The sequence below is a fragment of the Stenella coeruleoalba genome, assembly GCF_951394435.1.
Source record: "Stenella coeruleoalba genome assembly, chromosome: 9".
NCBI lineage: Eukaryota > Metazoa > Chordata > Mammalia > Artiodactyla > Delphinidae > Stenella > Stenella coeruleoalba.
Window position 1 is genome coordinate 40,108,711 of NC_137155.1, and position 16,901 is coordinate 40,125,611.

The window sequence follows — 16,901 nt, forward strand, 5'->3', positions numbered from 1 at the left end:
GTAATGTAATAAATATGTCAATTTTCCCCGAAATGATCTATAGGCTTAATTCTATTCCTATCAAAATCATATTGAGGTTTATTACAGATTATATGAGTCAGTTTGTTATAAAATTAATGTGGAAAGGCACAGGCCCTAGAATAGCTAAAACAACCTTGACAAAGAAAAATAAGGTAAGAATACTAATTCTATCTGATATTAAGGTTTACTATACAGCCACAGTAATTAAATAAGACAGTGTGGTATTGGTGGAAGACACCAATTGGTATAGACACACAGATCAATAGACCAAGTTTCCTTCAATGTAAAATTTTGTAAAACTTTAGTATGTACAGTTTAGTATACTACAGTATATTAAAGTATAAGTATATAAGTACAGTACAGCACAAAATGCCACAACCAGGATATTGACATTGATACAATCCACTTATCTTTTTTATATTTTCCCAATTTTACTTGAACTCATCTGTGTGTATTTGTACATTTAGTTATATACAATTTTATCACATATGTAAATTTATATATCCACCATCATAGTCAAGATACTGCATAGTTCCATCACCAAAAAATCCCTTATGTTGCCTTTTTATAACTACACCCACCTCCCACCTGAATCCTCCCTCCCCTACGTCATCTCTAACCTCTGGTGACAATAAATCTAAAATATAGTCACTTCCAAAATGTTATATAAATGGAATCATATAGCATGAGACCTTCTGGCATTTTTTTTTCACACGGCATAATTCCCTAAGGGATTCATCTGAGTTGTGTTTATCAATAGTTTGTTCCCTTTTGTTGCTGAGTAGTCTTCCTTGGTATAGATGTGCCACTTGTTTAACCAGTCACCTGTTGACAGATATCTGGGCTGATTCAAGTTTTTGTCTATTCAAATAAAGCTGTTATGACATGCATGTACATGTTGCTGCATGAATATAAAACTTCATTTCTCTGGATTAAATGCCCATGAATGCGACTGCTGGATCACATGGTAGTGGCATGTACAGTTTTTTTTTTTTTTTTTTTTTTTTTGCGGTACGGAGGCCTCTCACTGCTGTGGCCTCTCCCGTTGTGAAGCACAGGCTCCGGACGCACAGGCCCAGCAGCCATGGCCCACAGGCCCAGCCGCTCCGCAGCACGTGGGATCCTCCCAGACCGGGGCACGAACCCGTGTCCCCTGCATCGGCAGGCAGACTCTCAACCACTGCGCCACCAGGGAAGCCCGCATGTACAGTTTTGTAAGAAACTTCCAGACTCTTTTCCATAATGGTTGTACGTTTTATATTCTCCTCTACCTCAAGCAATGTATAAAACTCCAGTTTCTCAGCATCCTCTCCAGCCCTTGTATATTATAAGCTCCTTGTATTGTACATTGTATATTGTAACCCAACTTTTTGGATCCCCATGCCTTACAAAGAGCCCAGCACAGATAGATGTATCTAAACTGCTAGGTACAAAGCTGAAATGTTTTTTCAGGAAGGACCGATGCAACAACTTCTAAGTTACATGCAACAAATTCCTACTTTGTAAAGGAAACAAAAAATAAATTTAAAAAATGAAATAATCTGAGATATGCAAAGGTACTATGGAAAGACACTGAGGGAGAGACCAGGAAAGATGACTCTTCCTCTGTTCTCCCGTTCTGTGTCCCACTTCTTCCTGTTTCCCCTTTCTTCCTCTTACTTGGCGGGTTTCTTCATTTCTACACCAGCCACCTTTTTTTTTATCCCAGGCTGATTTTAACTCTACTCTCTTTCATCTTCCTTCCAACTGACTTCCTTTAGTCAGACTTTCTCTTTCCTTGAACCTTCAGCTCTCCCACTTGGAACTTTGTCTCAATCTGTCCCTCTGAATAATCCTCATGAATTCACCCGAATTTAGGTCTTAGAGTAGAATACATTGGATGAAATCCAGCTTGCTTCAGGGAACTGAAGTAGGGAGAGCTGCTGAACAGTTCCACCTACAGGTCCTGCTGACTATAGTGCGCTAAACTTTCCACGGTTCCCATGATTTTCTCTTGGCACAAGATCCCTCCCAATTCCCCTCATTTTCCTTTCTTTCCATTAAGGCTTCTCTGCATCCCCATAACCACAGACACGTGGTGTCTCTTTCATAGTGCTCATGACATTTTACCTGGGTTATATCACTTTTTGTTTTATTGCACCTTTGAGATTGTAAAGTTTCAGGAAAGGTTCATAAATCATTCATATGCAAAAATGCTGGGCACACAATGCTGGGCACGTTGAAAGTTGCTGAATTAACTTATTAATTAACACACTATTAAGTTCAGTTTTAGTAGACCTTTAAGATCATAAAATGTTTTTGCCCAAAGTATTTTCTATTACATTTTTTGAAACCGGTGAGCACTAAATGAACGGGTTAATTCGAATCTGTAAACCCTACGAAACACAGTGCTTGAAGAACTTCCTGGATAAGAAAGAACCTATAGAATTAAAACAATTGTGTTTAAAGCCCCCTTGGAATCCTCTGACAAAGTCAAACTTAACTGCTGTCTACACAGCATGATATGAAGTTATTTCACATTTTAATTCACCAAAATGACAGATGTGGTATTTCAGATACTTTTACTCATTCCAGATCCAAGTTCTAAACAGAAAAACCAAGGTAAGGACATTATTATTCTATGTAGCATCATTCATTCATGAACACAAGTTATACATTAAGGTTTCAGTGGGGAGTTTCTTTTAGGGGGTATAAAATATAAACAAATCACTTTCTGTGATAATAGGAACAGTGACATTACACTAGGAAACCAAAATGAGTTTAGATCTCAGCCTCAGCCTGCTCAAGCAAGCACAACATTTTAATATCAAGTGCTGTAATGAAACAGTGCTGTCTCCCTCTATGGATTTCTCATTTGGAGTGTTTGCTCCGGGTTTTTGCTAATATTGAGAACATCACTTAATGTTCTCTTTGTTTCTTAAAATCTTCAAATGTTAGGGGAAAAAATGACTTTCAGGGACTTCAAAATGTGTATGTGTGTGTGGTTTTGTGTGTTTTCCCCATAGACTCATGAATAAAACTAAAAATAAACACAGTCTAGGGGAGGCAAGCTGATTTTAAAAGAAGGCAATAAGGCTCAGACAATCGGTGCGTTGTTAGACGGAGTGTGCCCACTGGCACATGATCTCACAGGGAGAGGTTAGACATTCAGGATGTTTACGAGCAAAAGTAGAAGGTGGGAAAAGGAGAACACTCAAGACCCAGTGTCCTGAGAGCCTGGCGCCGGTGAAGCCCAAAATAATTACTACTGATGAAGGAGCTGTTTTGTTCCAAACTGTCTTCTTGTTCAGATACATAAATAATAAATTTAAAAATAATAATTATTATTATAAAGCAACTCATCTAAATACAAACTCTGCCATATAAAGCTATTTACTTATATTGATAAAGCCGCCAGCATCCTAATCAACAGGAATTTCTCTTAGCCAAACCTGTGAGCAGGCGCGGGGCAGGCTGGAATCTGATTTAAAGCGGCCCAGAACATTAATCGCCACAAATAATAGAGAACTCTAAGCTGACGCCCAAGGGCAAAAAATAAAACTAAATAATTTTCTTAAAGGAATTCTCGCCGTCTGCGACGAATGCCCACAAACTTGTTTGACTTCATCTCCTCGCTGACAGGGGAACCAGGACTGAACCTGTCGGAAGGCGAGCCGAACTTGGCCAGTGCCAGGGTGCAGCGGGCGGCCGCCCCGGGCGGGAGGTGGGTTTGGAGACTGGAAGGTGAAAGGGGGTGAAGCGAGAGGAAGCGGCGCCAAAGCCCGGGAGATGGACACGACAAAGGTCAAAGCTATGAGGTAAGACTGCTCCCGACTTCGCTGCGCCCCGCGTTTGCAGGAGCGGACGCCAGCGGGGAAAAGGTGCCCAGGCCCAAAGTGGGGGGGAGGCGGGGGGACGCCCACGGGGGCTCAACCGGCGCGAAGGGTCTCCAGGCCCGTCCGGCTAGCGCTGCCCTGCCCACCAGCCCGCAAACCTCAACCCCCAGCGGCCACGCCCTTCCCCGACCTGGGCGCGCCCGGGCCCGGCCGCCCGCGTCTCTCACCGAGCCAAAAGTGCAGGCGGTACGTGAAGCCCCGGCTGGCCTGGGTCGTGTGTAGCACCAGGTACGCATCCCCGACGTAGAAGTCACCGTAAGCGCTCTCGGGCACGGCCACCAGCTCTAGTTTCTCGATCCTCCAGACCTGCAGCCCCGCCTGCTTGCCCGCCCGGGCGAACTCCTCGTGGTACAGCCCCTGGGCCATGGCTCGAGCACGCGATGCTCCGGGAAGTTGGCGGGGTACCTCGCTGACCCTGGAGTCGGACTGAACCCAGACTTGCAGGAAGAACCCTGGTCGCAGCGGTTTTATAGGGTTTGCTGTGCGGGGGCGGGGCCCCGGGACCCCCAAACGGGAGGGGCTAAGTGCTCAGGCCGGAGTTGCTTTGGAGTAGGCGATCCGTTCTCCTCCGAAGCGTAGCGCCTTGTATCAACCTCCTGTCTTTCCCCGCAACCCGAAGAAAATCGAATCTCAGAAACCATAAGATCCTAAGGAAACTTGCTGAAACTCCTGGAAATGGCTCCTCCAAGGAAGGACATTTTCCCAGGCAACGGCTGGAGGAGATCAACAATTAAAACTCAGGTTGGCGCATTGTTTTTTTAAAAAAAAAAAAAAAACAAAAAAAAAACTGGCTATCCAGGTAACAGTTAATCATCAGCTCCGTCATTTTATCAGCCAGTCTCGCCATTCCCGATGGGCAAAGTTTTTCCGTCCTGATCTTCCCAATTTGAAAATGCCATGAGAAACAGCATGTCAGGTTTCTTGGGAAGAGTGAAAACCTGGAAGGATAGCGGTGTTACCCGGGGGATAGAGCTCTGTAAGTCCCCAGGGGTTTAGGGAGCTGTGGTTAATTTGCAACCTGCCTCCTTTGGGCAAGAGAGTTTGCTTTTTAAACAACAACAACAACAACAGCAGTCCTCCTGAGCTGTTCTCAGGCTGGGCTGTTTCTGAGTGTGATATTATGCTTAGCCTGCCTTCTGAGTTAACTGTTACCTGGCTTCAAGGTGCTAATTTTCTCATTGTTTTCCCTACAGCTTTTGCTTTTGCAGCATGGGCAAAGCATTGTAAAATACAGATGGAAGTTTACTCCTTATTTTGCATTCATTTAACTGAAGTTGATATGGCAAGGGATTTTATTGTTACTGAGAAAGCAAATCGCTCATGGTGTAGAGTAAGAAAGCTGGTTTTTATGCACGTCCATTTTCTGTCACTGTTTTCCAAATTACAGAAGTCCCTGGAAGGTAACTAATAACATACCATTTGATTTTTTCCTTAATTAATTTATGTTTTAAAATAGGTATTACATGAGCATGGTAAAAAAAATTCAAAAGTACAGGTATGCAATAAAAATGTATCTCTATTTCACCTGCCATCCAGTTGCTTTCCCCAAAGGCAACAGAGTTACCAGTTTCTTAAGTATTTTTCCAGACATATTTGATATTCTTTCATCTACAAGAATACAGATAACAGGGTAATTTTTATTTTCTAACAGAAATGGTAACATACACACTGTTCTGAACCAATATATCAAAATATCAGTAGCCAGTACTCATAGAGCTGCTTCTTTTTACTGACCGCAAGGTATCAAGGTATTCCATCTTTTAAATGTACTATAACTTATTTAATCTGTTCAAGTTCATAGGCATTTAAGTTTTGCCTATATTTTGCTAACACAATGTTGCAAACACCACTTCTGAACATACTTTATTATACTCATGAATTATAACTATGAGATAAATTCCTGGAAATACAATTGCTAGAGGGGTTGGAATTCAATGGTTTTGATGACAGTGATGATAATTATGAAACCAGTCACTACCATTTATTGTTCTTCTGCAATGATGGGGCATGGCAAAGATAGCTTTCATTCACTTCCCCTGTCCATTCTTGGTTCTGTAGTCACCTAACTACAGTAAGCCTCAGGTTTCTCATCTATAAAATAGGAAAATAATAGTTTTCACCTTAAAAGATTGTTATTTGGATTAAGTGTGCAAGTGTTTTTGTCTGTTACATAGAAAATGCTCAGTAATTAGGAGCTCTTATTATGCGGTGGTGAGCTTCCTTTTGCTCCTCTAAACCCCTTCTTCATCCTTCTGTTCCTGGCAGTCTTCCCTTAAGACCAGCCTGCATGGGCTAAAGCAACTGGGCTTCAATGCCCTCTAGCTTAGGGTTTGGTTGGAAATCAGAGGGAGAGAGGACAGTAAGGTCAGAGTATTTATTTCCTTGGCTTCCTCCACCAAAGGTCACTACTTTTAAAGACAAATAACTCTATCTGACTTTTCTCTCGTTTGGATTCAGGCAACTGTCCCCTCAGATGCATTATCCCTTTAGGTTTCTCTGTCCTTCTACATATATATATATATATATAAAACCTCTAAAAAAATCTGAATTTTTCTGTTTTGTATGTACCATCTGTCATAGGTTGAGATCCTAATTGATAAATACTATTAGCTACGTTCTCATTTTTTCTTTCTAACACAAACAGTGATAGGTTTGAGAAGGCTTATTTTATAAATGAGGAAACTGAGGCTTCAGAACTTGTCAAAGATCACCCAGCTAGTGAGTGGCCGAAGGAGAATTCAAGTTCACTGTGTCTAATTCAGAAGAACATATTCTTTTTTTTTTTTTTTTTTTTTTGCGGTACGCGGGCCTCTCGCTGTTGTGGCCTCTCCCGTTGCGGAGCACAGGCTCCGGACGCACAGGCTCCGGACGCGCAGGCTCAGCGGCCATGGCTCACGGACCCAGCTGCTCCGCGGCATGTGGGATCCTCCGGGACCGGGGCACGAACCCGTGTCCCCTGCATCGGCAGGCGGACTCGCAACCACAGCGCCACCAGGGAAGCTCCAGAAGCACATATTCTTTACAAAACCTTACTCTTTCGATCCAAATTATTTGGCCTAGATTTGTTCATATAAGTATACTTTATATTTTCATTTTCTTCAAACTTGTCCCTAGAGAAGCTTCTAATATTGTGTGTCCCATTCAGCACCAGGAAGCTTAGCTTTAACTTTGTGACTGAGCTGTTACATGTCTTGGTTTTCTTATCTATAAAGTGATAATCATTTGTTCTCTTCTTTCTTCTAGGGAAAAAATATGAAAACTGGTGATCTGGACTTCAGATAATTTAATAATCAGAGTGATCACTTAAGTTCTGTTTCAGTTTTAGTCATAATTCCATTCCTTCTAGTGAAGGAATTCCTTTTAATGATTAAATAAAAATAAAAGGAAATAATTTCTTTTTATTAAAGAAATAAAACGTAACTTTGATGTATAAGTGAAATTCCCTCTTACTTAGGCCGGCAATAGGGTGAGGCAAGTGAGGCACCTGCCTGGGATGGAAAATTTACAAGTGCACTAAAAAGTTCAATAATCAAGATCAATACTATTTTAAGGCAGTATTTTAAAAATCAAAATTAGTGCAAAAAATCATGATAAAAATAGCAAAGTTTAAAATAAAGACAGAATTGTTAACAGTGCCAGATGGGGCCATATTGGAAGCTGAGACAAAGGAAAAATACTGATCTTCTTTTACTTAAAATTTTGATATTTTGGTTTATCATTTTTTTTGCATTACTGTGTCTCATTTTTCTTATCTGTGAAATGGGACTACTGACACAAATCCTTGTAAAACTGTCATGAGCATTAAACGGATAAATAAATATAAACCTGGAATAGTCCTGGTATAAACTCAAGTGACATTGATGAATGGTTAAATCACTTTTCCCAATCCAATCTTGTAAGAATAATGTTTCTAAGTCTAAGTCAGATAGGGACTGCCAATTTCCTATACAAAAAAGGTCTCTAAAACCAGATGCCATTTCCTTTCCATGCCTTTATTTTTTCTTTCTGTCTCTCATAACCTAGGTTCTTAAAATTAGATTATTTTCTCCTCTCCATGTAATTGCTGTTCTCCCATTATCTGTCTATTGAAGTTTTACCATTTCTTTTTTTTTTTTTTTTTTTTTTTTTAGTTATTTTAATTAATTTATTTTTGGCTGTTGTGTCTTCTTTGCTGCGCGCGGGCTTTCTCCAGTTGCGGCGAGCGGGGGCCACTCTTCGTTGTGATGCACAGGCCTCTCATTGTGGTGGCCTCTCCCATTGCGGAGCATGGACTCCAGGCGCATGGGCTTCAGCAGCTGTGGCTCGCGGGCTCTCGAGCACAGGCTCATTAGTTGCAGCGCATGGGCTTAGTTGCTCCGTGGCATGTGGGATCCTCCCGGACCAGGGCTCGAACCCGTGTCCCCTGCATTGGCAGGCGGACCCTCAACCACTGCACCACCAGGGAAGCCCAAGTTTTACCATTTCTTTAAGGTTTAACTAAAGATACTCATCTTCATTATCATTATTCTCTTGGATCCATTAAATTTCAGCATTCTCTCTGCTTCCTCTCTCAGCCCAGGTAGAAACAGCCAAGGTGAATAAGGTTTTTTGCTTTTGTTTTTAACAGGAATCTGGAGGTTTGAGGTGTGGAGCCTCATGGTTGAATTCAAAGTAGGTGTTTTTCTAGAATGTTAATGCCCAAGGGGAAATGTTAGAGAGTTTAATCCTTGAAATAAATAACAGTGTTAATACTGTAATTAATTCATTGTGCAATTCATTGGAATGAGTTAGTAAAAAAAAAAACAAAAAGTTGGCTTCAGTGGTCTTCATTATCTAAATCATAAACTCTTAGAGTTCAGAGGCATCTCAGTTTATTTCCATTATTGCATCATGACCACAGAATTGTTGAAATTAAACGTATGTGAAAAACAGGAAGTACACCTTTTTTTCCAAGAGAGGGAAATTCTTCAAGTATTTTATTTATTTGCTTTCCTTTGATTATAAATAATGAAAGAATGTAATTAAAAATACATTTCTTGGGCTTCCCTGGTGGCGTAGTGGTTGAGAGTCCGCCTGCCGATGCAGGGGACACTGGTTCATGCCCTGGTCCGGGAAGATCCCACATGCCGCGGAGCGGCTGGGCCCGTGAGCCATGGCCGCTGAGCCTGCACGTCCGGAGCCTGCGCTCCACAACGGGAGAGGCCACAACAGTGAGAGGCCATGGCCACAACAGTGAGAGGCCATGGCGTACCGCAAAAAGAAAAAAATACATTTCTTTTACTGGTCATCCTGCTAAATTGTATTAACATGTTTGATTTACCAAATGATTTAAGGGTTTAAGCATGGAACCTGGAGTCAGAAGACTTGAGTGTTGTGAGGATTAAAAAGGTAATGTATGTAGAAGCCCTGTGAACACAGTCAATAAACACGGTTACTAATCAGCAAGGGCCCTTAACCCCAGTACTTACCAAAGGCAGGTGATTATTAAAAGTGAAAATGCACTCTAAGGAAGTGTATTTCCATCCCTCCTCTCCATACCAGCCAAACAAGAACTTTTAAAAAATTCAGCTTTTTAATTTTAGATCAGCCAGGATCTAGGACTTTTTCTTTCACCAATTAGTTGGTTTAAAATTGCATATAATGTTATAACTATAAAGGCATGGTCATGGCTCAATACTACGGTGAAGGTTTTATTGGTCTTGAACGTCTGCTGTTGTGATAATTTATTTCTTGTAAACCTATTTACCACAGCAGATTGATTCAGCACTTCCTTCATAATATTTTTATTATATATAAATCACCTATTATTATTATTACATAGGAAATAGCTAACCCCTGTGAGATTACTGAGAGAAGACATCATCATTACTTTAGGCGTTCACATATTAGAGAATGCATATAACCAAGAGAAGGGTTGAGGATACAAGGTCTCATAGAGATTCATGATCTAAAATGATAGTTTAGCTTTAAAGCTTATGTTTATGCAAATAGAGATCTGAAGATAATCATGGTTTTAAAACTATGATAGGGCTTCCCTGGTGGCACAGCGGTTGAGAGTCCGCCTGCCGATGCAGGGGACACGGGTTCGTGCCCCGGTCCGGGAAGATCCCACATGCCGCGGAACGGCTGGGCCCGTGAGCCATGGCCGCTGAGCCTGCACGTCCAGAGCCTGTGCTCCGCAACAGCAGAGGCCAAAAGAGTGAGAGGCCCACGTACCGCAAAACAAAAAAAAATCACCCATAATCCCCACCCCATAGAGATAACCGTCATTAGCATTTTGATGCATTTCCTCCCAGTGTCTACATATTTTTAAAATGAAGTATAATTGAACTATATCATTGTGTTTGTTCCAGATGTACAACACAGTGATTCAATATTTCTACAAATGATCACCATGATATGTCTAGTTACTATCTGTCACCATACAAAGATATTACAATAGAATTGACTATATTGACTATATTCCCCATGCTGTACATTTCATCCCCATAACTCATTTTTTTGTACTCTTAATCTCCCTCACCTTTTCACTAGTCCAGCCAAACCCTATCCCCTCTGGCAACCACCTGTTTGTTCTCTGTATTTATGAATTTGTTCTGTTCATTTTTTTTAATATTCTACATATAAGTGAAATCATACAGTATTTGTCTTTCTCTGTTTGACTTATTTCACTTAACATAATACCCTCTAGGTCCATACATACTGTTGCAAGTGACAAGATTTCATTCTTTTTTATGGCTGAGCAATATTCCCTTGTGTATATATATATATATATATACACACACACACCACATTTCTTTATCCATTCATCTATCGACAGACACTTAGGTTGCTTCCATAGCTTGCCTATGATGCTTCAGTGAACATAAGCGTACATATATCGGTTTGAATCAGTATTTTTTATTTTCTTTGGAAAAATACCCAGAAGTGGAATTGCTGGATCTTATGGCAGTTCTATTTTTAATTTTTTGAGGAACCTCCATACTGTTTTCCCACAGTGGCTGTACAAATTTCCATTTCCACTAACAGTACACGAAGGTTCTCCTTTCTCCATCTTTACCAATGCTTGTTATTTGTTGTCTTCCTGATAATATCCATTCTGACAGGTATGAGATGATGTCTCAATGTGGTTTTGATTTGCATTTTCTTGATGATTAGTGATGTTGAGCATCTTTTCATGTGTCTGTTGGCCATCTATATGTCTTCTTTGGAAACATGTCTATTAATTTTAACATTAATTTAATCTACTATTTTGGGGACACAGCATAATCTTGGCATTTGGTCATGTCTTGGTTTATAAAAGTCAATATTATTTCAGAATTTTAAAAAATTCTTATTCCTAGATTTTTTATAATTGAATATATGATACATTTGTGTCATATATATATGCACATATACATATATACATATGAAACTAAATACATATATTTAGCTTTTATTTATGTTTGTTGCTATTCCAATAATAGGCTTATCTTCAAAGTTAAAGGAGTAAAAGTTATATAAGTACATCCATAGATGATATGAAAGGATTTGATAATATTTAAAAGTTACAAAAAGTTATATTTAGAATAATATGGAGCAATTGGAAAGTTTTTCATAAAAAGTGAATGAAAGAAAAGTAAAACAAGATACACATTGGTATGTTCATATTTGGCTTTAAATTGTAAATAAACATATATTACTTTGAGTATTTTGTGTGTGCCATGTACTGTTTAAGTGTTTTTACAAGCATTGCCAACCTAATCATAGAACGATCATATCAGGTGGGTGCTACTATTATCATCTCCCTTTTCACAAAGGAAAAACGGAGATAGAGATGGGATAAGAAATTTGTCCAAAGTCATATCTGTACTCAGTGCTGAGCTGGCACCTGAACCCAGGCAATCAGAGTGTTGAACTCACCATTTAAACCACAGGGATCATCTCAACATCTACAAGTGTCAATACTAACATATCTAGGTCCTAACCAGGTGAGATAGCCTAATTCATGAAGAATAGTAAATTGAATTGACATGTATTTAGATTTACCTCAGTAAGACTATGGTTTTTTTAATCTTAGAACCAGAGGTAGAGATTGAGAGTTGATAGGACCTTGGGGAATATATAGTTCTTGGTTCCAGGAAATGACATAATTTGTAAAAGTAATCTAACTACAGAATAACATGAATATTTTAAAAATCAAAAAATATTCTAAACTAATGTCAAGAAATTTGAAATTCAAAGCAAAATGGGTATATTTCTAGAAAATGTAAAATGCCAAAATTAACAAAAGAAGAAATAGAAAATCTTAATTGACCAATATATGCTAAATAAACAATGCTGCTTAAAAAGCAAAATCTTTTCTTCTCTAAAGTACCAGATCCAAGAAGTTTTACATGTGAGTTTTACCATGTATATCCTCTATTGTATACTAATATATCTGGAAAACAGGAAAAAAGAAAAGCTGCTAAAATTATTTTCATGAAGCAATTACAGCACATAAACCCCAATGAGGGCAGTTCAAGAAAATAAAATTACAGTTTAGTTTCATTTATGAACATTAACACCAATATCAGATCTAAAATTTTATCCAACCAAGTAAAAAGTGAGTTTTGTTTAAAGGAAAAAATAAGATAATCTCAATATATTAAAAATAAATAAAATCCCTTTATGTCAACATTTTTAGAAAACTAGATAGCTAGGAAGAAGGGAACTTTCTTAACCGAATGACATAATAATAAATTACAGCAATAACATATCAAATGGGAACATTTTAGAATGATTTCATTTAAGATTGGAAAAAACTAATAAGAAAAGACAACAGGAACCCCAGTATGTCAGTAATTTTCAAGAGGGTACAGGAAGGTGTGGACAATGAAAGACCAGAAAAAGAAATAGAAGATATTAGGAATCGATAGAAAGAAACAAAACTCATTATCTGCAGATGATAATCTGAAAATTAAAAGTCTAAGAATCCTACTGACAATCTGATAGAACAAGAAAGTTCAACAAGATTATCAAATGATTAGAATAATGTGATATAAAATAAGATACAAATTCAAAAAATTTAAAATATATAAAATTGGATGTGTCTATGATTTCAGAGTAGAAAAAGATTTCTTAAACAATACCAAAAATAGCATGAAATATAAAGGGAAAAACTGATAGCTACATAGAACTAAAGATATGGCTTTAAAATTGGACAATGAAGACAAAATTAAATGATGGGGGTAGACTGAGTGAAAAATCTTTTCAATTTCTATAAATAACTAAGGATATCAAGAATATATACAAAAAAAAGAATGCAGAAAGAATAAAGTCAAGGAACTTTATGAAAAAGTACTGTAAAGATATGGAGTCATGTGGCCACTAGATATACAAAGAGTGTTCATTGATTTGGGCCTTGCTATTAATTGAAGGAACTACATAAACAGCCAATATTTGAGTGCTTACAAAGGTCAGCCATTATTCTATGTGCTTTTAAAGTGTAACGGTTCTGTTCTGATCCTTACAGCAACTCTATGAACTAGGCATCATTATTGTCTCATTTTACAAATTAGGAAACCAGGAACAGAAAGTCCCACAAGTATTAAGTGGGAGAGCTAGCATTTGAGGCAACACTCCCCACCTCTACAACCACTACAACTTTACTGCTCTGTTACACCATTTCATAGCCAGCAGGTTGTTAAAAATTAGAAAGATAACATGAAAGGCTGGCAAGGATGTGGGGAAATAAGAAATCTCATATAATATTTAGAGGGGCAGCTCTAATATGATGTAGCAATCTCGACAGCAATCTGGCAGTATTTAGTGAAAACTGTAGGCATATCTTTTGTGCCCCCAAATTCCACTCTTGGATGTGTACTCCAGTGATATTGTTCACAGATGCACAAAGAGGCATGTACAGTGATGCCCACCAAAGCATATTGTGCTAGAAAGAAGTTGAAGGCAACCTAGAAGTTCAAAAACAGGAAAATATTTTTTAGGCCTAAGTAACGTGTGGTATATGAATATGCAAGAGAGGAATACTAGTGCCAGAGGCAATGATCAGCATGGAAAAGATAGCAGTGTAAGCAGATTTCAAAACTATAAAGTTGAATAGAATAGTAAGAAAAAGAATGTGATGCCATTTGTGCCATTAAAAGCACATCTACATTAATAAAAATGAATTTCATGAATGCACACATTGCAAATGACCATGAACCCTGTGGAATGTGGACTGGAAAAGCATACATTAACTGCATGTGAGTGGGAGCCTGGTGGGGGTAGGAAGGGGACTGATGATGCAGGAAAGAATGAGAAAAATCATGAAATAAAACATAAAAGAGAGAAGGTGCACTGGTTGACAATAAAAACTTGCCAGGAACCAAGGAGTATAATCAATTCAATTCTGTGCACCTGAGATCCAAAATCCCAAAGCAAACAAAATTAAAAAGAGCAACAAAATTTTAAAAATCTACCTATCTATCTATCCATCCACCCATCCCTCCATTCATCCATCTATGTGACAGAGTTTTTTAAAACGTCGGCATATATATATATATCAATATATAAAATTTAGACCTATTATAATAAAAATTATGTAGGGATTTAAAGAATTTCTGAGGCCTAAAGAATAGCACAGAGAGGATTATTGAAGTTGAATGTAATGATTCTAATTCCATTTTTTCCTGTATGTTCTTTTAGTTTGTGTGACAGAAAGAAACATCTTTAACCCAGGAAGTGTTTCACATGAATTTTAAAACCTGGGTTACTAATTTACTATTTTATGACTGTCTGATTTAAGAATGTGTAGAAAAATACTGGTTTCTATGACATGAAATCCTGCACCCTTATAATAACCTATCATTACAAAAACGTTCAAATAATTAAGGATAATATGCTTTATATTGCATTTATGTTGGCCTTTCTTTTCTTTCTAGTTTCAAAGCTTATAATGACCCAGAAAATATATTTACTTAATGAATCAAGGAAACTGCAAGAAAGAAACAGCATGGTGAGTACTTAAAGAGAAGGCAGAAAAATGGGGAAAATATTCCCTCCCTTTCAACTACATTCTTTCCAATGGTCTTAATTACTATCCTCTTGCATTTATGGCCTTTATTAAGTATTGCAATATGTAATTATTTAAATAATGGCAAAAATGCAATGTATATATTCCTTAACAATAAGAGGTTAAAAGATAAAAGCATCTCATTCTCATTTAGAGATATAGTAAAATACTTATGAGTAAAACAACACAGAGTCTGGGATTTACCTTTAAGTACACCAGGAAGAAAGTTGGGGAGGGACAGATGAAATGAAATTGGCTAAGTGGTAACAATTGTTGTTGTTGAGTGACGGCAGTTTAGGGGTCCACTACTCTCTTAAGCCAACTTTTGTATAAGATTTAAATTCTTCATCATAAAAAATTTTCCTTAAAAAATTATAAGTTCTGGCTCTGTGTGATTTTAAAAATCATTTTGCTATAATTGCATTCTGAAATATTTACGAAGTGAATAAAGCTCCTAGAGCTGCATGGCTGGACACATTTGGGAAAGCTTATGATGCCAGTCCAAAAGGCCAGCCACTTCAGGATGAAGCACGGCCTGACACATGTCTCCCATTTCCAAAACAACTGGCAGGTGTGGGCTGCTTTTCCACGTCTGCAGTAAGCATTAGCAAGATTTCTTCTTCTCCGAGTTTATGTGGGGCAGCTCCTGTCTACAAACGTTGCTTTCCCTTTCATTGAGCAATTTCAAAATTAAACTGTCAAGTAATGAGTATTTATTATAATCAAATAACTCTGCAAAGGAAGTTTCATTTTTTGTTTGCAATTTCCAAAAGACGGTACAGAGAACAGTTGCCCAAAAAGATTGGTCAGTGAAATTGGTTAATGTTATTTACACGGTTTAGACTGATGAGTATTTTGTTTCAGGGAGAATTTTCTACATTAAAATACCTGTTGAAAATTAGTGACATTTATTTTAAAGTTCATACTTTAAACATTTTAAATTATGAGTACTAAAATCTGAAGGAGAATGTTGAGAGGTTGATGAGAACTCTGGAGGTTTCTGCCAAGCAGTTTTTCTGATATAACAATATAACTAGTTGGCTTCTTGCCCTTGTCATATGAAGTAAATTAAGCTAATTTTTTAGAGGAGGTTGACATCTTTCAAAAGGTCACCAGGAGGTTAACTTTCTTTTGTCATTTGGATGACCAGGACAGATTTTCAATTTACGTAGCCTTCAACTTTCCCACGTGGGATTATGAGACCAAAAGTGAATCATTTCTGCAGAAAGTACTCTGCCCATCTGCTAAGAAAGTTTTAAAGTTTCATGATGAAATAGAAATAGAAAAAAAAAAAAAGTTTAAAGTTCTACCTCAATAAAAGAAAAATAGTTTTAAATTTGAATATTTTAACTGTTTCCACCAGTGAAATAATTGAATGTTCTCCTACATTCATTAAAAAATACGGCAGTTACATTTGCTTTTTCTTCTGTCCTAGAAAACATAGAAAAGGCTTTCTTCAAGTTAAAGAGAAGAATGAAACACCGGTTTGTGCATCAAATTTTGTAGACAAATGAATATATCAAATACTTGATAGTTTAGGAGATATTAGTTTAGTGTGGTGTTTAGAGTTGGTTTTCCAGTGATAAAATTAGAGAGGAAAAAATGCTTGAAACCTGTTTCCTGCCCTTTTCATGACTGTAGCTCTTATGGGCACTGAGTATAGTAGTTAGGAATCTGTACTTTGCATTTAAAAACAAAAAACAAAAACCCAACTACCTGGGTTTGATTTCCAGATGCTCCATTTATAAGCCATATGGCCTTTGGCAAATTAGTAACCTCCTCAACCTCCCCAACTATAAAGTGGTGGTGATGAATATATACCGAACATATGCACACACACACACACACACACACACACACACACACACAGATATATGAAAACAGGCACATTGTTGTAAAGGTTAAATTAGATTGTGCATAAAATATACATAACAAGTAACTAGAACATTTATAGCATATGCTCAATAAACATTCAGTTATTATTTGCACTAGGA

General features: G+C 37.9%; 1 protein-coding gene across 4 annotated transcripts in view; it reads right to left on the reverse strand.

Annotated features, from left to right (window-relative positions):
* The window catches only part of SCIN (scinderin), a 249,346-nt gene that overhangs the window by 76,915 nt on the left and 155,530 nt on the right, over positions 1-16,901 (reverse strand). For 3 of the 4 annotated variants that reach the window (XR_013829789.1, XM_079931574.1, XM_079931576.1), the window contains exon 1: positions 4,064-4,766. The exons of the other annotated variant lie outside the window; for it this stretch is intronic. Coding sequence is in view for 2 of the 3 variants with exons in the window: in XM_079931574.1 (XP_079787700.1) it covers positions 4,064-4,262 (199 nt within the window). In the remaining variant the exon portion in view is untranslated. Of the gene's footprint in view, positions 1-4,063; positions 4,767-16,901 lie in introns of those variants that run through there. 4 annotated transcript variants of the gene reach the window in all.